General features: G+C 45.8%; 1 protein-coding gene across 3 annotated transcripts in view; it reads left to right on the top strand.

The window, feature by feature from the left end:
* ATP13A2 (ATPase cation transporting 13A2) overlaps positions 1-26005 on the top strand; it is a 76835-nt gene that overhangs the window by 37617 nt on the left and 13213 nt on the right. For all 3 annotated transcript variants that reach the window (XM_082274558.1, XM_082274559.1, XM_082274560.1), the window contains exons 4-17: positions 3862-3920; positions 5012-5129; positions 5546-5625; positions 6706-6783; positions 7013-7082; positions 12830-12964; positions 14137-14203; positions 14352-14483; positions 16760-16927; positions 17510-17620; positions 21818-21864; positions 22152-22340; positions 23847-24053; positions 24167-24271. In XM_082274558.1, the coding sequence (XP_082130684.1) occupies positions 3862-3920; positions 5012-5129; positions 5546-5625; positions 6706-6783; positions 7013-7082; positions 12830-12964; positions 14137-14203; positions 14352-14483; positions 16760-16927; positions 17510-17620; positions 21818-21864; positions 22152-22340; positions 23847-24053; positions 24167-24271 (1566 nt within the window). The remainder of the gene's footprint in view (positions 1-3861; positions 3921-5011; positions 5130-5545; positions 5626-6705; positions 6784-7012; positions 7083-12829; positions 12965-14136; positions 14204-14351; positions 14484-16759; positions 16928-17509; positions 17621-21817; positions 21865-22151; positions 22341-23846; positions 24054-24166; positions 24272-26005) is intronic.

Here is a 26005-nt window from a genome sequence, read left to right as displayed (position 1 = left end):
CCCTGTGGGCAGTCCCAGGGGGTATACTCCCTCTCCCTGTGGGCAGTCCCAGGGGGTATACTCCCTCTCCCTATGGGCAGTCCCAGGGGGTATACTCCCTCTCTCTATGGGCAGTCCCAGGGGGTATACTCCCTCTCCCTATGGGCAGTCCCTGGGGGGTATACTCCCTCTCCCTATGGGCAGTCCCAGGGGGGTATACTCCCTCTCCCTATGGGCAGTCCCAGGGGGGTATACTCCCTCTCCCTATGGGCAGTCCCAGGGGGTATACTCCCTCTCCCTATGGGCAGTCCCAGGGGGTATACTCCCTCTCCCTATGGGCAGTCCCAGGGGGTATACTCCCTCTCCCTATGGGCAGTCCCAGGGGGTATACTCTCTCTCCCTATGGTCAGTCCCAGGGGGTATACTCCCACTCCCTGTGGGCAGTCCCAGGGGGTATACTCCCACTCCCTGTGGGCAGTCCCAGGGGGTATACTCTCTCTCCCTATGGTCAGTCCCAGGGGGTATACTCCCTCTCCCTATGGGCAGTCCCTGGGGGGTATACTCCCTCTCCCTATGGGCAGTCCCAGGGGGGTATACTCCCTCTCCCTATGGGCAGTCCCAGGGGGTATACTCCCTCTCCCTATGGGCAGTCCCAGGGGGTATACTCCCTCTCCCTATGGGCAGTCCCAGGGGGTATACTCCCTCTCCCTATGGGCAGTCCCAGGGGGTATACTCCCTCTCCCTATGGGCAGTCCCAGGGGGTATACTCCCTCTCCCTGTGGGCAGTCCCAGGGGGTATACTCCCACTCCCTGTGGGCAGTCCCAGGGGGTATACTCTCTCTCCCTATGGGCAGTCCCAGGGGGTATACTCCCTCTCCCTATGGGCAGTCCCTGGGGGGTATACTCCCTCTCCCTATGGGCAGTCCCTGGGGGGTATACTCCCTCTCCCTATGGGCAGTCCCAGGGGGTATACTCCCTCTCCCTGTTCATTGACGGACAAAGCACCCACCCCTCTGTGGAGTTGTAATTCTTATGACACTGCTTGTAACAAAACAGAGTACCTATAGCATAGAGAGGGAGTATACCCCCTGGGACTGCCCATAGGGAGAGGGAGTGGGAGTATACCCCCTGGGACTGCCCATAGGCATAGCCAGACTTTTTTCTGCCTAGTGTCCTACTCCTGTAAAGGGCAGTATAACCCAATGGTTAAGAAGATCAGGAGCTGTGTCCGTCAATGAACATCAGAGAAATGGATTTTACGGTAAGTCAAAAATCCCTTTTTTTTTTTTTTCTTTTTTTTTTTTTTTAAATCAATTTTTTTGCTCTTACAAGAGATGTAGACATCCCGTGCGATAACAATACAGCATGACCGGTCCTCTTTATGGAAAAATCTGGGGGCCAAAAGACTCCAAATGCTCCTCTACCTTTTAAAAGCAAAAGATGAAAAAATAAATGTGATCTTTAACCGCTTGCCGACCGCCGCAAGTAGATTTACTGCGGCGGTCAGCCCCTGCCAGGCAGAGTGACGTGGTCACGGACCCCCCCGCGCGTGTGACCGGCGGACCCGATGTCCGCCGCTCACTCGGCGATCGTCGGGGGAGAGGGAGAAAGTCAGGCAGCTAGTGTAAACAAGCTGCCTGTCATTCTCCTCGGTGTTAAAACACTGATCAGACAGATCTACTATGTAGATCCGTTGATCAGTGTCCTTTCACCTCAAGCCACAGCCAATCACAGTAGAAAGCACGCCCCTAGGGACACACACAGCCCCTCCCTCCCAAATAAAGTTAACCCCTTCACTACCAGTGTATTTTTACAGTAACAGTGCATATATATAGCACTGATTACTGTAGAAATGTCACTGGTAACCCCAAAAGTGTCAAAAATTTCAGTCAAGGGTCCGATCTGTCCGCCGCAATGTCGCAGTACCGCAAAAAAAAATCGCAGATCGCCGACATTACGCGTTAAAAAAAAAAAACAACAAAAATGACAAAAATCTTTCCCTTTGTTAGTAAACGCGATAACTTTTGCGCAAACCAATAAAAATACGCTTTTTTGCGATTTTTTTTTTTTTTTTTACCAAACATAGGTAGCATAAAACAAATTGGCCGAAAATGTTAAAAAATTTTGATTTTTACATTTTTTTTGGGGGAATTTCATATAAAAAAATGTGAAAAATATTGCTATTTTTGCAAAATTTACGCTCTTTTTTTTGTTTATAGCGCAAAAAGTAAAAATCGCACAGGTGATCAAATACCACCAAAAGAAAGCTCTGTTTGTGGGAAAAAAAGGACGTCAAATTAGTTTAGGTACAGCGTTGCACGACCGCGCAATTGTCCGTTAAAGTCACGCAGTGCCAAATCGCAAAATACCCCCTGGTCGTTTAGCAGGAAAATCCTCCGGGGCTTAAGTGGTTAAAAAATGGCCTTGTTTTTATTGGGCCGGAACCGGAAGTTACGTTGCTTTGGTCCTCCTAGACCACGTGTCAAACACAAGGCCCGCGGGCAGAACCGGTCCTCCAGGTCATTTCATGTGATCCTCGCAGCCAGGGGAAGGGGTGGAAGTGAGATGTGAACAGCCTGTGAAAGAGAGCTGATTCCTGCACACTGTGCATAGCACACCCCTAAACACTGCACTCTGTATGTAGCGCACTCCTCAATACTGCACTCTGTATGTAGCGCACTCCTCAATACTGCACTCTGTATGTAGCGCACTCCTCAACACTGCACTCTGTATGTAGTGCACTCCTCAACACTGCACTCTGTATGTAGCGCACTCCTCAACACTGCACTCTGTATGTAGCGCACTCCTCAACACTGCACTCTGTATGTAGCACACTCCTCAACACTGCATTCTGTATGTAGCGCACTCCTCAACACTGCATTCTGTATGTAGCACACTCCTCAACACTGCATTCTGTATGTAGCACACTCCTCAACACTGCATTCTGTATGTAGCGCACTCCTGAACTCTGCACTCTGTACGTAGTGCACTCCTGAATTCTGCACTCTGTACGTAATGCACTCCTGAACTCTGTACGTAGTGCACTCCTGAACTCTGCACTCTGTACGCAATGCACTCCTGAACTCTGCACTCTGTACATAATGCACTCCTGAACTCTGCACTCTGTACGTAGTGCACTCCTGAACTCTGCACTCTGTACGTAATGCACTCCCGAACTCTGCACTCTGTACGTAGTGCACTCCTGAACTCTGCACTCTGTACGTAATGCACTCCTAAACTCTGCACTCTGTACGTAATGCACTTCTGAACTCTGCACTCTGTACGTAGTGCACTCCTGAACTCTGCACTCTGTACGTAATGCACTCCTAAACTCTGCACTCTGTACGTAATGCACTTCTGAACTCTGCACTCTGTACGTAGTGCACTCCTGAACTCTGCACTCTGTACGTAATGCACTTCTGAACTCTGCACTCTGTACGTAATGCACTCCTGAACTCTGCACTCTGTACGTAATGCACTCCTGAACTCTGCACTCTGTACGTAATGCACTCCTGAACTCTGCACTCTGTACGTAATGCACTCCTGAACTCTGCACTCTGTACGTAGTGCACTCCTGAACTCTGCACTCTGAATTATTTTTGTTCTACAAAATGAGTTAAAGTAACATTATTTCCTGTCCTTTTTTTTTTTTATTTAACCCCTTGTGTATCAAGGTATGTTTATAGACGGCAAGATAGACAAGGGTTTAAATCAAGTTCACAGCTGCTACAGATGTGAGCTTAGTGCCAGCTATAAAAGCTGCTATGTGTGATGATGATGCCATGTCGTGTCCCTCCCTACGCGTTTCGTCACATGACAGTATTGGGGGCGTAACTCAGACATGTGTCCAGATTCACATCATTTTTTTTCTCTTTCATTCAGGATACATTCGGACAGATTAGTATTGTGTCGGTTCAGACGGAGCGCGGCGTGGATCCCAGGTAAGCTGTGACGAGGGTCGATAACAATGCTGCTGGGTCTGTGTTGCTCAGGGTTATCATGTCTCTCGTGTTGCATGGTCGGCCATGTTTGTATTTATAATGCTTAGTTTGTCTCGTGTGATTTCTTACATTGTGCCGTACAATTCCCCCCCCCCCCCCCCCCGGACCTCTCTATGAGTATGTCTCATCTCCTGCAATTCTTTAAAGGGTAACTCCACCTTCATGGGAAAGGTAGCTAATAAAATAATATAATGTATACAATTGTGACACAAGTCATATTGTAATTAAATGTTAATAAAAATAATCGTTCTTTTTCAATCTGCAGCTGCTGTCATTTTGTGTAAAATACAATATGGCCACCTGGAGGCACTCTATACACAGATGGTATACAGAACGCTTCCCCGAGAAATGTAAATTTTCTGCTTGTGTGATTGGCTCACTGATTTTCCCAGAAGTCTGCACTAAGATACAAGTCAGATTTTTTGGCATCCCCTGCAACAAAAATGTCTTTTTTTTTTTTTTGTGAGATACTTCCAAAGGGAAATCATGTCTAAAGGGATGCAGTCCCTGCAATTTTCTTTATTAGAGCCTTGCAGGTGCAGCAGCTGATTGATAATTTTAAAGTCACTCCCATTCCCATTCATTATGCACATGGACACAGTGAAGCAAATAACTATTTCTTCAGAATAACAAAAGATAGGAATCTGCTACAAAGTTTATAATCCCTGTAATGTACACAGATCACCCCGAGGGGGAGGGTTTTTTTTTCTTAACAAAACTGGAGTTACTCTTTAAAAATGGGTCTCACTACGTCACTGTCTGCCAACAGACCTCATTTTCTCCCCTTTTCAGCCATTTTCCCCAAATCCTCATCCCCTGCTCCTGTAACTGTCTCAGTGCTGCTCCTAGAGCTCTGAATAGAGCCTGAGGTCAAATTGCAGGCAGCCTTTCTTAGTATCTACAGGACAGCAGCAGGTGAGGCTGTGCAATGAAATTTCCTGCAATGTTCCCCGAGTGTCTGAGCCCAGGGGTGGCTTGCCATTTTCCTTGTCGGTGGTGGAGTCTCACTTTAAGTTGTCTCATCCCCGCAGTCTGTACAGTGAAAGCGATGGACGGGACAGCGCGGCGGTGGGCGGCGGCAGCGTCATCCTGGGTGTTAGCGAGGAAGAGGAATTCAGGGACAACATTCAACTGCACTACAAGGAGGAGGTAAGGAGGCACTCCGCTCCGAGCTGAGAGATTCCTGAACAGCCAACATCTGCATCACCTTCCTATTATCAGAAATAATCATTCCAGCCAATTCTGTAGGACCTTACAGGCGGTTTCCCCACCTTCAATCCCTCCCCCATTCTGTGATTGGATGAGGTGTAAAGAGCGCCGTGCTGTTTTCAGTAAAGGGAAGGTGGACAATGCCGTCTTCTTCTTCCCCGTTCTGTCGGCTCCACGCTCTAATTCGCCTCTCTGTGACCTGCTGACCGCGAACACAGGATCAGTCAGCAGGGAAACAGGCCAAAACAAAAATCAGCCCCTCCCCCTATCCAACCACCCCTCCCCCGTACCTCTATAACGAGGCCAACTTTTGGGGTCACTAACTCTCTACTGACCGGTCACCTTCTGCCTTCCAGAGCCACGGACTGCGATACTTTGTGTTTGAAGGAATGCGCTACATATGGAACGAGCGCTCCAAGGACTTCGTCAAGGTCAGGTAAGAAAGTCCGAAGCTTAGGATGGGGCGGGAACAGCTTCCCTGTGCCCAGGGGGTAAACAAAGGGGCAAGTTCCACTTTAATAGGTTATCTAAAGTATAACAGACTTTCCTTCTTTCTTGCTTTTTCTCCCTCGCTCTCCCCCCCTCGCTCTCCCCCCCTCGCTATCTCCCCCTCCCCTCTCTCTCCCCCTCCCCTCTCTCTCCCCCTCCTCTCTCTCTCTCCCCCCTTCCCTTCTCTCTCTCTCCCCTTCCCTCCTCTCTCTCCCCTTCCCTCCTCTCTCTCCCCTCCCCTCCTCTCTCTCCCGTCCTCTCTCCCTCTCCCTCCCTTTCTCTTCTCTCTCTCCTGCTCTCCCCTGCCTCTCTCTCTCTCCTGCTCTCCCCCTCCTCTCCCCCTCCCCTCCCCTCTCCCCCTCCCCTCCCCTCCCCCCCTCCCCTCCCCTCTCCCCCCCTCTCCCCCTCCCCTCTCCCCCCCTCCCCTCTCTCCCTCTCTCCCCCTCCCCTATTTCTCTCTCTCTCTCTCTCTTCTCTCCTTTCTCTCTCTCTCTCTCTCCCTCCTCTCCTCTCTCTCTCCCCCTCCTCTCCCCTCTCCCCCCCTCCCCTCTCTCCCCCTCCCCTCTCTCCCCCTCCCCTCCTCTATTTCTCTCTCTCTCTCTCTTCCTCCCCTCCTCTTGCTATCTCCTTCCCCTCCTCTCTCTCTCCCCCGCCCCTCCTCTCTCTCTCCCCCGCCCCTCCTCTCGCTATCTCCCTCCCCTCCCTCTCTCTCTCTCTCTCTCTCCCTCCCCCTCTCTCTCTCTCTCTCTCTCTCCCTCCCCCTCTCCCTCTCTCTCCCTCCCTCCCTCCCTCCCTCTCTCTCTCTCCCTCCCTCCCTCCCTCTCCCTCTCTCTCCCTCCCTCTCTCTCCCTCCCTCCCCCTCTCTCTCTCTCTCCCTCTCTCTCTCTCTCTCTCCCTCTCTCCCTCTCTCCCTCTCTCCCTCTCTCCCTCTCTCCCTCTCTCTCTCTCTCTCTCCCTCTCTCCCCCCCCCCCCTTCTCTCTACTGTGACTCTTTATCTTCTTCATTCCTCTCGGTTTCTGGTTGCAGTTCTCGGGATGAAGGGATCACCTGCGGTGAGATACGGAAGTTCGCGTTTGGGCTGAGCCAGACTGACCGCGATTATCGGTAAGTGTGATGGCGATGTGTCTCTGTGGGTGGGGGATGGAAACATATTATTTAGCAGAACCTCTGAAGATGTAATAATCCCGATAATACTTTTGCACATCCTATTTCACAGCGATTAGAATCCGCCGCTGACCCGCCATCATCTACCAATGTTTTATCTCCATAGACATTGAAGGAAATTTGTTGTTTTTTTTTATTGTCCATTAATCGTCTTTCCGGTTTCCTGCAGGAAGCTGATCTACGGTCAGAATGAGATTGACGTTCCTGTGAAATCATATGGGCAGCTGCTGATCGAGGAGGTGAGCGCAGGGGGTGGAGTCTGTGTTTTTGTTGGTGGTTTTAATTGCTGCAAGGTCCTCATAGGTAAATAATCACAAATTCCACCATTTGATGCGCCAAAAAAAAAATGCTCCAAACTGAACCCGGAGTGACTGTCAGTCTTCTAAACAGACTCCACCTAGGACCTGACTGTCAGTCTTCTAAACCGACTCCACCTAGAACCTGACTGTCAGTCTTCTAAACAGACTCCACCTAGAACCTGACTGTCAGTCTTCTAAACAGACTCCACCTAGAACCTGACTGTCAGTCTTCTAAACAGACTCCACCTAGAACCGGTATTTCAGGTCTTGGTTGGTCCGGCTGGTTACTTAACCATTTGCCTCCCAAGCCAATTCTGACACATACTTCATGTAAAAATCATTTTTTTTTTTTTGTTAGAAAATTACTCAGGACCCTCAAACATCACAAATATTTTTTTTACCAGAGACCCTAGGGAATAAAATGGTGACTGTTCCACCTTTTTTGTCACACAGTATTTTTCAAACGTGATTTTCTTTTTTTTTAGGGGAAAAAAAAAACACTTTCATGAATTAAAAACAAAACACAATATTTACCCTAATTTTTTTGTATATTGTGAAAGATGTTACGCCGAGGAAATAGATACCTAACATGTCAGGCTTCAAAATTGCGCACGCTCGTGGAATGGTGCCAAACTTCGGAACCTAAAAATCTCCATAGGCTACGTTTTAAAAAAAAAAGTTACAGGTTACCAGTTTAGAGTTACAGAGGAGGTCTAGGGATAGAATTATTTCTCTTGCTCTAACGATCGCGGGGATACCTCACATGTGTGGTTTGAACACCGTTTACATATGCGGGCGCACCCTATGTATGCATTCACTTGTGCAAGAAAGTACAGGGGGACGGGGCGCTTTAAATTATTTTTTCTTTTTATTTCATTTTAGTTTTTTTATTTTTACACTTGACCTAAATTTCTTTTTTATTTTTAAACACTTTTATTCATATTATATATTAGAGCTGCACGATTAATCGTTCAAAAAATCACAATCTCGATTCACCCCCCACGATCTTAACCACTCCTGGGCAAACTGACATAGGGCTACGTCGCTCGCCCAGGAGCCTCTAGGGGGCGAGCTCCCGCCCCCGCTCGTTCCCTGACATCCCCGCGCGTGTGACCGGCAGCTCCGATGTCCGCCGGCCACCCGCGATCTCCCGCTGGAGAGGGAGAAAGGCAGGCGGCTGATGTAAACAAAGCCGCCTGTCATTCTCCCTGATGTAACTGCAGAGACTACACGATCCTGCTATGTAGGATCGTATGTCTCTGTGGTTACATCACAAGCCACGCCCCCCCAGTTAGAATCACGCCCCTAGGGATACATTTAACCCACTGATCACCAATAAAGTTAACCCCTTCCCTGCCAGTGTAATTTTTACAGTAACAATGTATATTTATAGCACTGATTACTGTAGTAATGTCACTGGTAACCCCAAAAGTGTCAAAAATGTCAGTTAAGGGTCTGATCTGTCCGCCGCAATGTCGCAGTCCCGCAAAAAAAAAAATTGCAAATTTTACCAAAAATATGTAGCAGAAAACAAATTGGCCCAAAATGTTAAAAAATTTAGATTTTTAAATTTTTTCGGGGGAATTTCATATAAAAAATGTGAAAAATATTGTTATTTTTTCAAAATTGTCGCTCTTTTTTGTTTATAGTGCAAAAAGTAAAAATCGCACAGGTCATCAAATACCACCAAAAGAAAGCTCTGTTTGTGGTAAAAAAATGACGTCAATTTTATTTGGGTACAGCGTTGCACGACTGCGCAATTGTCCGTTAAAATCACACAGTGCCGAATCGCAAAATAGGACCTGGTCTTTGAGCAGCCAAATCCTCCGGGGCTTAAGTGGTTAAAACGGCATGTCCTCCATTCTTACAGAGCGTTCTCTGCTCACTCATAGCTGTCCAAAAAAAAGAAGAGCAAATGTTTATGAACATTGTTAAGGCTGCTAGGTCACTATAAACACAATGCTTTACAATGTATCATTTTGTTGTTTTCAAAGGAATGAACTTCTGTCTGTAAGTGAGGGCAGTTTAACCTCTTAAAGCAGGGGTGGGGAACCTTTTTTCTGCCAAGGGCCATTTGGGTATTTATAAAATCATTCGGGGGCCATACAAAATTTTCAACTTAAAAATGTGCCTGTTCTATTTGGTCAAACATTTAATTAACTCACCCCTAATGTGATGGCTGCAATTGCTTCTCTTTGGTGAGGTGTGTGATGTTAGCTGGTATTGATGATGTTGCTACTCGCAACTGGTTTTCCAGGTTTGCGTCGGTCAGTCTGGAGCGCAGTCGACTTTGTGGTGGTAAGTTTTGAAAAGAACTGCTGGCGGGTACTGCTGGTGGGTACAGCTGGCTTTTACTGCTGGTGGGTACAGCTGGCTGGTACTGCTGGCTCAGGCTGGTACTGCTGGCTTGTACTGTGCTGTGGGTACTGCTGGCTGGTACTGCTGTGGGTACTGCTGGCTCAGGCTGATACTGCTGTGGGTATTGCTGATTCAGGCTGGTACTGTGCTGTAGGTACTGCTGGCTGGTACTGCCTTGGGTACTGCTGGCTCAGGCTGGTACTGCTGGCTGGTAATGCTGGCTGAGGCTAGTACTGCTGGCTGGTACTGCTGGCTGGTATTGCTGTGGGTACTGCTGGCTGGCACTGTGCTGTAGGTACTGCTGGCTGGTACTGATGGTTCTGCTATGGGTACTACTGACTCTGGCTGGTACTGCTGGCTCTGCCTTATACTGCTGTGAGTACTGCTGGCTCTGGCTGGTACTGCTGGCTCTGGCTGGTACTGCTGGCTCTGGCTGTTACTGCTGGCTCTGGCTGGTACTGCTGTGGGTACTGATGGTTCTGCTATGGGTACTACTGACTCTGGCTGGTACTGCTGATTGTACTGCTGGTTCTGGCTGGTACTGCTGTGTGTGCTGCTGGTGGGAAATGCTGGCTAGCAGAGGCACTGCGCTGGAGGAAGAGGCGATGTTTCCTGTATTGGTCACAGGCGGAGTGCATTTGATATCACTCTGCCTGTGACTCACTCAGACTGTCACAATGGAGCCGGAACTATACAGGAAGCATTGGCTCCGTTCTGACAGATCAGCTGAGAGACACAGACTCAGCTGCATGGGAGGCCGGACCAAATGACTTCAAGGGCCGCATACGGCCCCCGGGACGTAGGTTCCCCACCCCTGTCTTAAAGACTAAGCCTTTTTCTGACATTTGTTGCTTTTTTTTAGCAGAGACCTTAGAGAATAAATTGGGGATTGTTGAAATCTTTTATGTCACACTGTAATTGCGCAGAAGTCTTTGAAACACAGTTTTTTGGGAAAAAATAGACTTCAATGAATTAAAAAAAAAAAACTAAATGGTAAAGTAAGCCCAATTTTTTTTGTATAATGTAAAAGATGATGTCACGCCGAGAATCGTGATCTTTATTCTAAGCAAAACAATTGTGATTCTCATTTTATCCAGAATCGTGCAGCTCTAATATATATTAAACATCCCTTGTAATAGGAATAGGGTATGACAGGTCCTCTTTATGGAGATTATGGAGCTCTACTCTATGCTGGAAAGCCTGAGATAAAAAAAAAAAAAAAACAATCCCAGGCTTTCCAATAAAAATAGGGCAGTGTTTACATCTGCCGGTGGGCGGTGCCAAAAGTCATGACGTCGACTCCGGCCTCTGAGAGTCGTAGAAATGACCTGGGGACCATCTGGTCCTCAGTCAGCTCTATGGTAAACTTCTACCGCTGGTGAGTTCATTCTCCGGCTCCCCGATCGCACGGGCGAGGCTGGAGAAGCACCAGAGGGTGGCAGGACGGGGAAACAACGGCTATGATTGTTTTTACTGTGCAGGGAATAGCCGGCTGAAAGCCTGCAGCTGCACCCATCATCCAGATATCGCCACTTAAAGTCCCCGACGTCATTGGACGGCGACCCGGTGGAAGTGATTATACCTGTGCTGGTAAATCTTTTATCCAATGTCAGCGAGGTGCAATCTTTGTGGCATTTGGGTAAAACTGTTGCAAACATTTTTTCCGTGACATCTCTGCTGTGTATTATTCCACTCCCACACAAAACTGCCAATCAGATAAGAGCGGAGCTGACCTTTATAACTGCTGCGGAGATTTTCGGCCACGCCCTCACACACATTATCTGCAGTTTATTATTGAGTCTCCGCCATCTGTGGATTTTTGTTGGTGACACTGAGAAGCTGCTGATCCGGCAGGGCTGGATTGCAGATATTTGATAGTGTGGAGCCCAGCTCACATCTCATTTAGCGACGGACTAATTTAACCATTTGCTATCCGGGAAAATATTTTTATTTTTCACACGCATGTTAACCACTTCAGCTCCAGAAGGTTTTACCCCCTTAATGACCAGGCCATTTTTTTGCGATTTGGCACTGCGTTACTTTAACGAAAAATTGCGCTGTCGTGCGACGCTGTACCCAAATACAATTGATGTCCTTTTATTCCCCCCCACAAATAGAGCTTTCTTTTGGTGGCATTTGATTTTAGATTTTGCGCTATAAACAAAAAAAGAGCGACAATTTTGGAAAAAAACGCCATATTTTTTACTTTCTGCTATAAAACATTCCCAATAAAAAAAAAAATTAAATCAGTTTAGGCCAATTTGTATTCTGCTACATATTTTATGTAAAAAAAAAAAATCCATGTCCTTAGGAGAAAAGCTGGGTAGACAGGTTCCTGGGGGCGGGGGGGGGGGGGGTGGAGGAGAACCGAGTGGACAAGTTCCCAAGGGAAGGATCAGTGGCGGCCTGTGCATAGGGGGCGCCAGGGTGCCGCCCCCCCTAAAAAAGAAAGGAAAAAAAAATTACAAAAAGAACAATAAAGTTAAAAAAAAAAAAATTGCGTTCGCCGGCCTGTGGTGGCTATGGGGGGGGGTTTACGACCCAGAAGAGGCGCCGATTGGCTGCCTTCTGGGGGCGTAACCTGGGCGCAGGTCATTGCGCTTGGACACCCCCACTTCCATGATATCCTGGCTGTGATTGGTCCAGTCTCCAGCCTGGACCAATCATCATCCAGGACATCCGATTGTGACGTCGCAATGGGGGCGGTGCCGGTGCATATACTGGTCACTGCATTGGGGACATGTATGCTGGTCACTACATTGAAAGGGGGCATTTATACTGGTCATTATATTGAAGGGGGCATGTACTGTGGGGTTTATGCTAGAGAGGGCCTGTACTGTGGGGTTTGTGCTTGAGTTGTTTGTGCGGGGTTTGTGCTGGGGGGGTCTGTACTGTGGGGTTTGTGCCACTCTCAGTCCATGTATCCCATAATAGGATGTCTCTCACAGTATATCCCATAATAGGGCCCCTGTTCCCTATTATGGGATATACTAGTACTGATGGACCCCTTAATATGTGATATATTGGGAGAATTGGTTCACGCAAGCAAAATACAGGGGACAAAATGGGTGGAGTCTATACGGGGTGGGGCTTCTGAGAAATGGGTGGGGTCTTGCGCCCCACCATCTTAAAACTTCACCAGCCGCCACTGGGAAGGATAGTTGAGTTGGCTGGTCTGTAGGAAAGGAGAGCCTTGTAGACAGGTCCTCTGGGAGGAGAACCGAGTGGATAGGTTCCTGTAATTTAAGAAAAGAGGGAAGAAAATCTGCTCTGAGCTCCATCAGCCTTCATTGTGGCACTCACCGCCTCTGTCTTTTTTGCCCTTCCAGGTCCTGAACCCCTTCTACATCTTCCAGCTCTTCAGTGTGGTCTTATGGTTTTGCGAGAAATATTATTACTACGCCGTCTGTATCATTATAATATCCTTTATCTCCATCGCTGTGTCGCTGTACGAGACTAAGAAGGTGAGACCCCAGTACCCAGATTCCAGGGGTGAGATGTGCATGACCAAATACCAGGGGTGGGGACTTAAGTGACCAAGGAGTGACCAATTTCTAGAAGAGTAGAGCCAAACGATCTCCCAGGGGAGGAGAATTGAGTGGGTAGGTCCAAAGGGACAAAAGCCAAGTGGACAGGTTTCTGGAGGGGAGGAGAATTAAGTTGACAAGTCCCCAAGGGAAGGAGAGCTGATGGTGCCTTTTCCAGGGGGAGGGGGGGGGGAGTCTTGTGGACAGGTCTGTAAAGGGAGGAGAACCAAGTGGGCAGGTCCTCCAGGAGTAGAACCGAGTGGATAGATTCCCAGAGGAGGTGAGACAAGTTGACAGGTCCCTGGGAAAAGGTGAACTGAGTGGGCATGTCCCCAGGAGTAAGAAAGCCGAGTGGGCAGGTCCTCAGGGAGGAAAGAAGAGTTGACAGGTCCATGAGGAAGGGTGAATCGAGTGGGCAGGTCCTCAGGGGACGGAAAGCTGAGTTGACAGGTCCATGAGGAAGGGTGAACCGAGTGGGCAGGTCCTCGGGGGCGGAAAGCTGAGTTGATAGGTCCATGGGGGAAAAGTGGAATAGAGGAGCCGGGTCCTTAGAGGAAAGCTGAGCTTTAAAGGTCCCAGGAGAGGATGGCTGAGTGCCCAGATCCCTGGGGGAAGTGAGCTGAGTGGGCAGGTCCCTAGGAAAGGAGAGTCTAGTGCCCACTTTTCCGGACAAGGAAGAGTTGATTACTCAGGTTCCTGGGGAAAGGAAAGAATTTACAGGGAAAATTAGCCAAATTTAGGGGAAACTTCATGTTTTTTCCACATTGAACCCTTTGAAAAGCAGGATTGCAAGGACATTGAAAGGTGCTTGAGCAGCTCTTGGTATTGGTAGTCTTGGTTTTGCTCAGCAGTGTTGGTACAGCAGCAGATCTGTGGAGGGCTCCAAGCAGACAATCCTGCCCATCAGTAGGGTTTGGGGGGTTTGAATTATGGAAGAGTATTTTTTGCAGATGCTGCTGATTGTGTTAGTATTGCGGATGATTGGAGTGCTGCATACTTAAGCAGATTCGGTGATCGTGTCACCAGTTTTCCATCCTGTCCTGCATTATACTTGTGCAGATATCAGTCTGTAGCAATGAGCCGTCATCCTCTGTATCTTCTCCCCGCAGCAAAGCGTCACTCTCCGCAATATGGTGAAAATGTCTGTCTCTGTAAAAGTGCGGCGAGGAACCGGAGGTGAGAGCCAATTATGAAGACGGTAATGGAACGAACAGTGCCGTCATAATGCAGTTAGCAATGTATTGTAACCCAAAGCCAAGTATTTAATGCCTTAGATGATTGGTTTTGGCACTGTACACTCATCCTCTCCTGTATTCCATTTCAGATGAACTGATGGTGAATTCCTTGGATTTGGTCCCAGGGGATTGTATCCTCATTCCCCCAGAAGGTCTGTTGATGCCATGTGATGCTGCCCTGCTGGCCGGGGAGTGTATGGTGAACGAGAGCATGCTGACAGGTGGGTGCTCATACTGTACTAAAACACTGTACTAATATACTGTACTAATATACTGTGCTATAATACTGTGCTATAACACTGTACTAATATACTGTGCTATAACACTGTACTAATATACTGTGCTATAACACTGTACTAATATACTGTGCTATAACACTGTACTAATATACTGTACTAATATACTGTACTAATATACTGTGCTATAACACTGTACTAATATACTGTACTAATATACTGTACTAATATACTGTGCTATAACACTGTACTAATATACTGTGCTATAACACTGTACTAATATACTGTACTAATATACTGTACTAATATACTGTGCTATAACACTGTACTAATATACTGTGCTATAACACTGTACTAATATACTGTGCTATATTACTGTACTAATATACTGTGCTATATTACTGTACTAATATACTGTGCTATAACACTGTACTAATATACTGTACTATATTACTGTACTAATATACTGTGCTATATTACTGTACTAATATACTGTGCTATAATACTGTACTAATATACTGCTATAATACTGTACTAATATACTGTACTAATATACTGTGCTATAACACTGTACTAATATACTGTGCTATATTACTGTACTAATATACTGTGCTATAACACTGTACTAATATACTGAGGGGCTGAGCATGGGAGGGATGTAGGGATAGATGATGATGATGGATGGGAGGATGTGGGTCGAGGGGGCTAATGGTGGACAGGGAGAGAGTAGACAGAGGAGATGATTATGAATTGGAAAGGGTGGAGGAGTGGGGTCATAGACAATGGGGGGAATAAGTGGAGAGGGGCAGAGCATGGTATGGGTGCAGGGAAGATAGTGGATAGAGTGAAGGGGTAGAAGGGGCTGATGGTGGATGGGGAGAGAGTAGACAGAGGAGATGATTATGAATTGGAAAGGGTGGAGGAGTGGGGTCATGGACAATGGGGGGAATAAGTGCAGAGGGACAGAGCATGGTATGGGTGCAGGGAAGATAGTGGATAGAGTGAAGGGGTAGAAGGAGCTGATGGTGGATGGGGAGAGAGGCGGCATAGAGAGACCTGAATGTTGCTGGGAGGTGGAGGTGAGAGAAGAGCAGCAGATGATTCTTTCCTCTGGTGAAGATGCAGAGGAGGAACGGTCATAGACTGGAGAATGAAGAGGCAGAGGTGGGAGGGGTCATGTATGAACTGTCATATCTTCTTCCTGATGCATGAATTTGGGGTGCAGTTGGTCTGCACCACCATGCTTGACTGTAGGAAGACACACTTGTCTTTGTACTCCTCCCCTGGTTGTCCCCACACACGCCTGACACCATCTGAACCAAATAAGTTTATCTTGGTCTCATCAGAGCACAGGAGATGGTTCCAGTAATCCATGTCCTTAGTCTGCTTGTCTTCAGCAAACTGTTTGCGGGATTTCTTGTCCATCATCTTTAGAAGAGGCTTCCTTCTGGGACGACAGCCATGCAGACCAATTTGATGCAGTGTGCGGCGTATGGTCTGAGCACTGACAGGCTGACCCCCCCACCCCTTCAACCTCTGCAGCAATGCTGGCAGCACTCATACGTCTATTTCCCAAAGACAACCTCTGGATATGACGCTGAGCACGGCACTCAACTTCTTTGGTGGACCATGGCGAGACCTGTTCTGAGTGGAACCTGTCCTGGTAAACCGCTGTATGGTCTTGGCCACCGTGCTGCAGCTCAGTTTCAGGGTCTTGGCAATCTTCTTATAGCCTAGGCCATCTTTATGTAGAGCAACAATTCTTTTTTTCAGATCCTCAGAGAGTTCTTTGCCATGAGGTGTCATGTTGAACTTCCAGCGACCAGTATGAGAGCGTGAGAGCGATAACACCAAATTTAACACACCTGCCCCCCATTCACACCTGAGAGCTTGTAACACTAACGAGTCACATGACACCGGGGAGGGAAAATGGCTAATTGGGCCCAATTTGGAGATTGTCACTTAGGGGTGTACTGACTTTTGTTGCCAGCGGTTTAGACATTAATGGCTGTGTGTTGAGTTATTTTGAGGGGACAGTAAATTTACACTGTTATACAAGCTGTACACTCACTACTTTACATTGTAGCAAAGTCTCATTTCTTCAGTGTTGCCACATGAAAAGATAGAATAAAATATTTTCAAAAATCTGAGGGGTGTACTTACTTTTGTGAGATACTGTTTTTAAATCTTTTTTTTTTTTTTAATATTCAGTAGCCTAGGTATTTTATTTGGCATTCTCTTTCCTGTTGTCCCATTTATAGGGGAAAGTGTTCCTGAAATGAAGACGCCATTACCTGATGGCCCCAACGCGGCTGACACCGTTTACTCCTCGGATGCCCACCGCCGGCACACGCTGTTCTGTGGAACGCAGATCATCCAGGCCAAGAGCTACGTGGACAGTGATGTCGTCGCCGTTGTGCTGAAGACAGGTATCATGTGACCTTCTACTATTTCTCCCTCACATTGACATTGGTAGTGCTGTACTATATCTATGATTGGTCCACAATGGTCACGCCTCTCTCTGAAGGCGACAAAATGCTCATAAAAGAGATGCTAAATAATGAAAATATAATCAGTGTATCCATGTTACACGGGGAGCTTCTCCCAGTCTTGTATGTCTATGGTATGTACCGGTCATATTTATCATTGACAGCACGCAGCGCCTGCTCAGTTCCCACCCTTTGTCTAGTTCAGGGATCCTCAAACTACGGCCCTCCAGCTGTTGCAGAACTACACATCCCATGAGGCCTTGTAAAAATCTGACATTCACAGACATGACTAGGCATGATGGGAATTGTAGTTCCTGAACAACTGGAGGGCCATAGTTTGAAGACCCCTGGTCTAGTTGGAGCGCAGTCTCCCTTCAGGGCTGCTGTAAACCAATAAGATTATCCCAATGTAGTCGATCTGTAGCGCTGGTACCAGAGCGGATGACGAAGGACCCTCTGATAAGTGTAGGGTGACGAACGTTCCTGGACCTTCTAATGGCGATGACTTTCTGCTCTCTCCAGGGTTCTGCACAGTGAAGGGGAACCTCATCAGCTCCATACTCCACCCCAAACCAATCTTCTTCAAGTTCTACCGCGACGCCATGATGTTTGTGCTCGCATTGTCCGCTTTTGGTAAGGATTTATGACCATGACACTTGTTGATGCATTTTTTTTTAATTTTTTATGTGAATGATTAATATATACAATATTTTTTTCATAATCAGTTTTTTTTTGTTTTGTGAACGGTAAATATATAAAAAAAAATTTATAATAACTTTTATTGTTTTTTTTTTATGTGAATGATTTTTTCTTTTTTTAAACATGTTATAATCACGTTTTATTCTTTTCATGTGAATGACAGATATATATATCTAATGATGGGATGGTTTTTTTTTCATAATCATTTAAAAATCAAGCTTTATTGTCTTTTATGTGAATGATATATTATTATTTTATTTTTTATTTTTTTAAATCATGTTTTATTGTTTTTTATGTGAATGATCTGTTTTTTTTTTTGTTTTTTTTTTTATAATGCCGTTTTATTGTTTTTTTTTATGTGAATTTTTTTTATAATCAGGTTTTATTGTTTTTGCATGCAAATGATTGATTTATTTTTTTCTTTATAAACATTTTATAATCACATTTTAATGTTTTTATGTGAATTATATAGTTTTTTTTAGAAATCACTTTTTCTATTGTTTTTTATGTGAATGATTGATTGAGATAGAGACATATATATAGATATATATACTGCTTAAAAAAAATTAAAGGAACATTTTGAAAACACATCAGATCTCAATGGGGGAAAATCTCATGCTGGATCTCTATACTGGTGTGGACTGGGTAATGTGTTAGGATCTATACTGGTGTGGACTGGGTAATGTGTTAGGATCTATACTGGTATGGACTGGGTATTGTGTTAGGATTTATACTGGTTTGGACTGGGTAATGTGTTAGGATCTATACTGGTGTGGACTGGGTAATGTGTTAGGATCTATACTGGTATGGACTGAGTAATGTGTTAGAATCCATACTGGTATGGATTGGGTAATGTGTTAGAATCCATACTGGTATGGACTGGGTAATGTGTTAGGATCTATACTGGTTTGGACTGGGTAATGTGTTAGGATCTATACGGGTATGGACTGGGTAATGTGTTAGGATCTATACTGGTATGGACTGGGTAATGTGTTATGATCTATACTGATATGGACTGGGTAATGTGTTAGGGTCTATACTGGTATGGACTGGGTGATGGTTTAGGATCTATACTGGTATGGACTGGGTAATGTGTTAGGATCTATACTGGTATGGACTGGGTAATGTGTTAGGATCTATACTGGTATGGACTGGGTAATGTGTTAGGATCTATACTGGTATGGACTGGGTAATGTGTTAGGGTCTATACTGGTATGGACTGGGTGATGGTTTAGGATCTATACTGGTATGGACTGGGTAATGTGTTAGGATCTATACTGGTATGGACTGGGTAATGTGTTAGGCTCTATACTGGTATGGACTGGGTAATGTGTTAGGATCTATACTGGTATGGACTTGGTAATGTGTTAGGATCTATACTGGTATGGACTGAGTAATGTGTTAGAATCCATACTGGTATGGACTGGGTAATGTGTTAGAATCCATACTAGTATGGACTGGGTAATGTGTTAGGATCTATACTGGTTTGGACTGGGTAATGTGTTAGGATCTATACGGGTATGGACTGGGTAATGTGTTAGGATCCATACTGGTATGGACTGGGTAATGTGTTATGATCTATACTGATATGGACTGGGTAATGTGTTAGGATCTATACTGGTATGGACTGGGTAATGTGTTAGGATCTATACTGGTATGGACTGGGTAATGTGTTAGGCTCTATACTGGTATGGACTGGGTAATGTGTTAGGATCTATACTGGTATGGACTGGGTAATGTGTTAGGATCTATACTGGTATGGACTGGGTAATGTGTTAGAATCCATACTGGTATGGACTGGGTAATGTGTTAGCATCTATACTGGTATGGACTGGGTAATGTGTTAGGATCTATACTGGTTTGGACTGGGTAATGTGTTAGGATCTATACGGGTATGGACTGGATAATGTGTTAGGATCTATACTGGTATGGACTGGGTAATGTGTTAGGATCTATACTGGTATGGACTGGATAATGTGTTAGGATCTATACTGGTATGGACTGGATAATGTGTTAGGATCCATACTGGTATGGACTTGATAATGTGTTAGGATCTATACTGGTATGGACTGGATAATGTGTTAGGATCCATACTGGTATGGACTGGATAATGTGTTAGGATCTATACTGATATGGACTGGGTAATGTGTTAGGGTCTATACTGGTATGGACTGGGTGATGGTTTAGGATCTATACTGGTATGGACTGGGTAATGTGTTAGGATCTATACTGGTATGGACTGGGTAATGTGTTAGGATCTATACTGGTATGGACTGGGTAATGTGTTAGGATCTATACTGGTATGGACTGGGTAATGTGTTAGGGTCTATACTGGTATGGACTGGGTGATGGTTTAGGATCTATACTGGTATGGACTGGGTAATGTGTTAGGATCTATACTGGTATGGACTGGGTAATGTATTAAGATCTATACTGGTATGGACTGGGTAATGTGTTAGGCTCTATACTGGTATGGACTGGGTAATGTGTTAGGATCTATACTGGTATGGACTTGGTAATGTGTTAGGATCTATACTGGTATGGACTGAGTAATGTGTTAGAATCCATACTGGTATGGACTGGGTAATGTGTTAGAATCCATACTGGTATGGACTGGGTAATGTGTTAGGATCTATACTGGTTTGGACTGGGTAATGTGTTAGGATCTATACGGGTATGGACTGGGTAATGTGTTAGGATCCATACTGGTATGGACTGGGTAATGTGTTATGATCTATACTGATATGGACTGGGTAATGTGTTAGGATCTATACTGGTATGGACTGGGTAATGTGTTAGGATCTATACTGGTATGGACTGGGTAATGTGTTAGGCTCTATACTGGTATGGACTGGGTAATGTGTTAGGATCTATACTGGTATGGACTGGGTAATGTGTTAGGATCTATACTGGTATGGACTGGGTAATGTGTTAGAATCCATACTGGTATGGACTGGGTAATGTGTTAGCATCTATACTGGTATGGACTGGGTAATGTGTTAGGATCTATACGGGTATGGACTGGATAATGTGTTCGGATCTATACTGGTATGGACTGGGTAATGTGTTAGGATCTATACTGGTATGGACTGGATAATGTGTTAGGATCCATACTGGTATGGACTGGATAATGTGTTAGGATCTATACTGGTATGGACTGGATAATGTGTTAGGATCCATACTGGTATGGACTGGATAATGTGTTAGGATCTATACTGGTAAGGACTGGGTAATGTGTTAGGATCTATACTGGTATGGACTGGGTAATGTGTTAGGATCTATACTGGTATGGACTGGGTAATGTGTTAGGATCTATACTGGTATGGACTTCAATGGCAAATGCCAGTCGAGCCCCACAGTGCCGGGCAGTGAGCATAGGGCCCACTAGAGGATGTCGGGGCCTCAGGCCACCCTCATGAAGTCTGTTTCTGATTGGTCAGAGACATTCACACCAGTGTCTGCTGGAGGTCATTTTGTAGGGCTCTGGCAGAGCTCATCCTGTTCCTCCTGGTACAAGAGCAGATACCGGTCCTGCTGATGGGTTAAGGACCTTCTACGGTCCTGTCCAGCTCTCCTAGAGTAACTGCCTGTCTCCTGAAATCTCCTCCATGTTCCTGAGACTGTGCTGGGAGACACAGCAAACCTTCTGGCAATGGCACGTATTGATGAGCCAACCAGTAGTGACACTGACCCCCTCTATAGGGTCCAGCTATGGCCTCATGCTACCAGTAGTGACACTGACCCCCTCTATAGGGTCCAGGTATCTCCTCATACTACCAGTAGTGACACTGACCCCAGCCAAATGCAAAACTAGTAAAAAAAAGATGAGTAGTGGAAAAAAAATGTCAGTGGCCTCAACCTGTAAAACCATTCCTGTTTGGGGAGTTGTCTCATTGCCCATCTAGTGCACCTGTTTGGTAATTTCATTAACACCAAAGCAGCTGAAACTGATTAACAACCCCCTCTGCTGCCTAACTGACCAGTGTGTATGTATACATACATTTTATAATCGCGTTTTATTTTTTATGTGAATGATTTTAATTAAAAGAATAGTTGTTGCTTCCCACTGATTGATTTATTTATTTTTTAACCCACCTATTTGATTTCTGATCCCATGATGCTGTTTTTCAGCTGCCATTGGATTCATCTACAGCCTTGTGATGCACATCCTGTACAAGGTGTGTAGTGTGTTCTCCCCGCCCCTTTGTGTGTTCTCCCCGCCTCTTTGTGTGTTCTCTCCGCCTCTTTGTGTGTTCTCTCCGCCTCTTTGTGTGTTCTCTCCGCCTCTTTGTGTGTTCTCTCCGCCTCTTTGTGTGTTCTCTCCGCCTCTTTGTGTGTTCTCCCCGCCTCTTTGTGTGTTCTCCCCGCCTCTTTGTGTGTTCTCCCCGCCTCTTTGTGTGTTCTCCCCGCCTCTTTGTGTTCCTCTCTATGGTGGCTCCTCATTAATGCATTGTGTCCTGACCAGGTTAAAGTGTCCGAGATCGTCCTGAACACCTTGGACATTATCACCGTCATTGTCCCCCCGGCTCTGCCGGCCGCCATGACAGTGGGGACCGTCTACGCCCAGAGCCGGCTGAAGAAGAAAAATATCTTCTGCATCAGTCCCCCACGCATCAACGTCAGCGGCAAGATAAAGATGGTGTGCTTCGATAAGGTAAGGCGGAGGGGACCCTGTGTGACCCCCGGGGGGAGCTCTGCATTCCCTCCACTTCCCATCTCCAAATCAAGGCACCTTGGTTAGAAAAGAACCCCACCCCCCCCCCCCTTACCTACGGTCGTTCCTGGGCTCTCCTGTTCTTCTGGGGAACCTGGGACCGCAGCAAGTGGTTGGGATGGTTTTACACAGAGGAGATTGGGAAACGTCTGTTCCTCCATCTCCTCTGTAACAAATGAAAGTACAGGAAACATTACCCAAGCTCAACTGCTATATTCAGGAAAAAGGTTGTATAGCCGAAACGCGTTACATTTTTGATGCAGTGTCATTTCACGTGTAGCCAATAAAAGATTTTTTGTAAGGAGTTTGGGTTTATATACTATGGACCTCGGTGACGAATGAACCCAGGAGCAACAGATTTTGTCACTTTCAGAGTTGTCATTCCCTGGCTGTAAAAGCCGCTAACCAAGCACGATCGGTGTTTGTTTATCTGCTTTGGAGGACAGCGAAGACATGAGGGTTCTAATAGACCCCTGATGTCTCCATAAAGAGTACCTGTCACCTGCCCAAAGCTACCACAAGGGGCTTTGTTAGCTCCCCTGTCATAGCAATAAAGTTAAATGGAAAATTAAAGTGTAAAAAAAAAATAATTATATTTTCTACTAATAGAGTGAGAGAAATAATTCTATGAATAAATCTACAATGATTAAAAAAGGCTTTTAAAGCTTCACCTATAGACCATTTAATGTGCTGTGGTTTGTCACCATTCAACTCCTAGCTAGTAGCGGGTTGGACCCCCTTTATTAGGTCCTCCTTGCTAGTCGTGGGTTGGATCCCCTTCTGTCTTCATTCTTGGTGGAATAGATACAACCATGTGTTGGATACATTCCTCAGAGATTTTGCTCCATAGTGACATGATAGCATCACGCAGTTGCTTCAGATTTGTCGGCTGCACATCCATGATGCCAATCTCCCGTTCCACCACATCCCAAAGGTGTTCTATTGGATGAGATGTGGTGAGTGTGGAGGCCATTGGAGGACAGTGACCTCATTGTCATGGTGAAGAAACCAGTGGTGAGATGATTGGAGCTTTGTGACATGGTGCATTATCCTGCTGGGAGGAGCCATCAGAAGATGGGGACACTGTAGTCATAAAGGGATGGACATGGTCAGCAACAATACTCAGGTAGGGGGTGGTGTATAAACCATGATCAGGTACTAAGAGACCCAAAGTGGGCCAAGAAAATATCCCCCACACCATTACACCACCCCCACCAGCCTGAGCCATATCATGTTCAGGGGTTCCAAGTAATTTTCTAGCAAAAAAAAAAAAAGCTGATTTTTTTTTTGGGGGGGGGGGGGGGGGTTCTATGTTGGGTGAGCTTGGGTGGACTTGTGTCAAACTTTGTAACGATGTATGCGAAAAATCAAAAAAATAACCCAATGGTCATCCTTGAGCCCTCTCCATTCCATTCAGTTCCAATCTGACCTCCATGTTGCTCGCAGACAGGTACTCTGACCGAAGAAGGACTGGACGTTTGGGGGGTGGTCCCACTCGAGGACACCTACTTCCTGCCCATTACCCATGAGCCTCGCTGGCTGTCAGACGGGCATCTCTTATATTCTCTGGCCTCCTGCCACTCCATCACCCTGCTGAATGGAAATCCCATCGGAGACATGATGGACCTGAAGATGCTGGAGTCCACCGGATGGGTGAGATATAAAACCTCTTCTCCCTGACCCTGTGAGGTGGCCGGTGCTGCCTGCGGGATCTCAGTTCGGATCGTTCTGCAGGTCGGTGATTTATTTATTTTCTATCTTTTCAGGTTCTGGAGGACGGAGAAGCAGATCCGCGCACTAAGGACGTTTTTGGGACCAAAGTGCTGTCACTGATCAAGCCGCCCACCCTGGAGGAGCAGCCGCATGGACCCGTACGTGACCATTATTACAGCCCGTCTATTTTTTTCCTCTCCTGTTTCTTTGGGGAGGGATTTTCACCACTTGACCTCCGTAAGAATTACCCCCAGGCCATTTTTTTGCTTTTTGGCACTGCGTTACTTTAACTGACAATTGCGCTGTCATGCAACGCTGTACACAAATGTGATTTATATAATTTTTCCCACAAATAGAGCATTCTTTTGGTGGTATTTGATCAATACTGCGTTTATTATTTTTTATTATATAAAGAAAAAAAATCAATTTTGAAATAAAAAAACAATATTTTTTTACTTTCTGCTTTAAAACATCCAATACAAATGTTTTTAAAGGATCAAATACCTTCATAAATCTAGACCACTATGTATTCTGCTACATCATACTGGTAAAAAAAAAATCCCAATAAGTGTATATTGATTGGTTTGCTCGAAAGTTATAGCGCCTACAAACTATGATATATATATTAGAATTTTTTTTTTTATATACTAGTAATGGTGGAAATCAGCCTCTTATAGCGGGACTGTGACAATCTGACACTAAAAAGATTGGAAGTTTTGAAAAAAAAAAAAAAAGACAATATATATATTTATATATATATATGTATGTGTGTGTATGTGTACATATATATATATTTATATATATTTATTTATATATATTTTTTTATGTTTTGCTATAAAACATATGAAAACATTTTTAAAAAAAATCTAATTTCTTCCTTTATGTATTCTGCTACATATTTTGGGTAATAGAATCCCAATAAGCCGTATACTGATTGGATTGCGCAAAACTTATAGCATCTAAAAACTATGGTATATACAGTATCTCACAAAACCGAGTACACCCCTAAGTGACAATGTCCAAATTGGGCCCAAAGTGTCAATATTTTGTGTGGCCGCCATTATTTTCCAGCACTGCCTTAACCCTCTTGGGCATGGAGTTCACCAGAGCTTCACAGGTTGTCACTGGAGTCCTCTTCCCCTCCCCCATGATGACATCACAGAGCTGGTGGATGTTAGAGACCTTCCCCTCCTCCACCTTCTGTTTGAGGAGCCCCACAGATGCTCAATAGGGTTTAGGTCTGGAGACGCTTGGCCAGTCCATCACCTTTACCCTCAGCTTCTTTAGCAAGGCAGTGGTCATCTTGGAGGTGTTTGGGGTCGTTATGTTGGAATACTGCCCTGCCCCCCAGTCTCTGAAGGGAGGGGATCATGCTCTGCTTCAGTATGTCACAGTACATGTTGGCATTCATGGTTCCCTCAATGATCTGTAGCTCCCCAGTGCCGGCAGCACTCATGCAGCCCCAGACCATGACACCCCCACCACCATGCTGACTGTAGGAAGACACACTTGTCTTTGTACTCCTCACCTGGTTGCCGCCACACACGTCTGACACCATCTGACACCAAATAAGTTTATCTTGGTCTCATCAGAGCACAGGAGATGGTTCCAGCAATCCATGTCCTTAGTCTGCTTGTCTTCAGCAAACTGTTTGCAGGCTTTCTTGTCCATCATCTTTAGAAGAGGCTTCCTTCTGGGATGACAGCCAGGCAGACCAGTTTGATGCAGTGTGCGGCGTATGGTCTGAGCACTGACAGGCCGACCCCTCCCCCCCCCCCTTCAACCTCTGCAGCAATGCTGGCAGCACTCATACGTCTATTTCCCAAAGACAACCTCTGGATATGACGCTGAGCACGGCACTCAACTTCTTTGGTGGACCATGGTGAGCCCTG

Source organism: Pelophylax lessonae, assembly GCF_965119305.1.
Source record: "Pelophylax lessonae genome assembly, chromosome: 12".
Lineage (NCBI taxonomy): Eukaryota > Metazoa > Chordata > Amphibia > Anura > Ranidae > Pelophylax > Pelophylax lessonae.
This window is presented reverse-complemented; position numbering and strand designations above follow the sequence as displayed.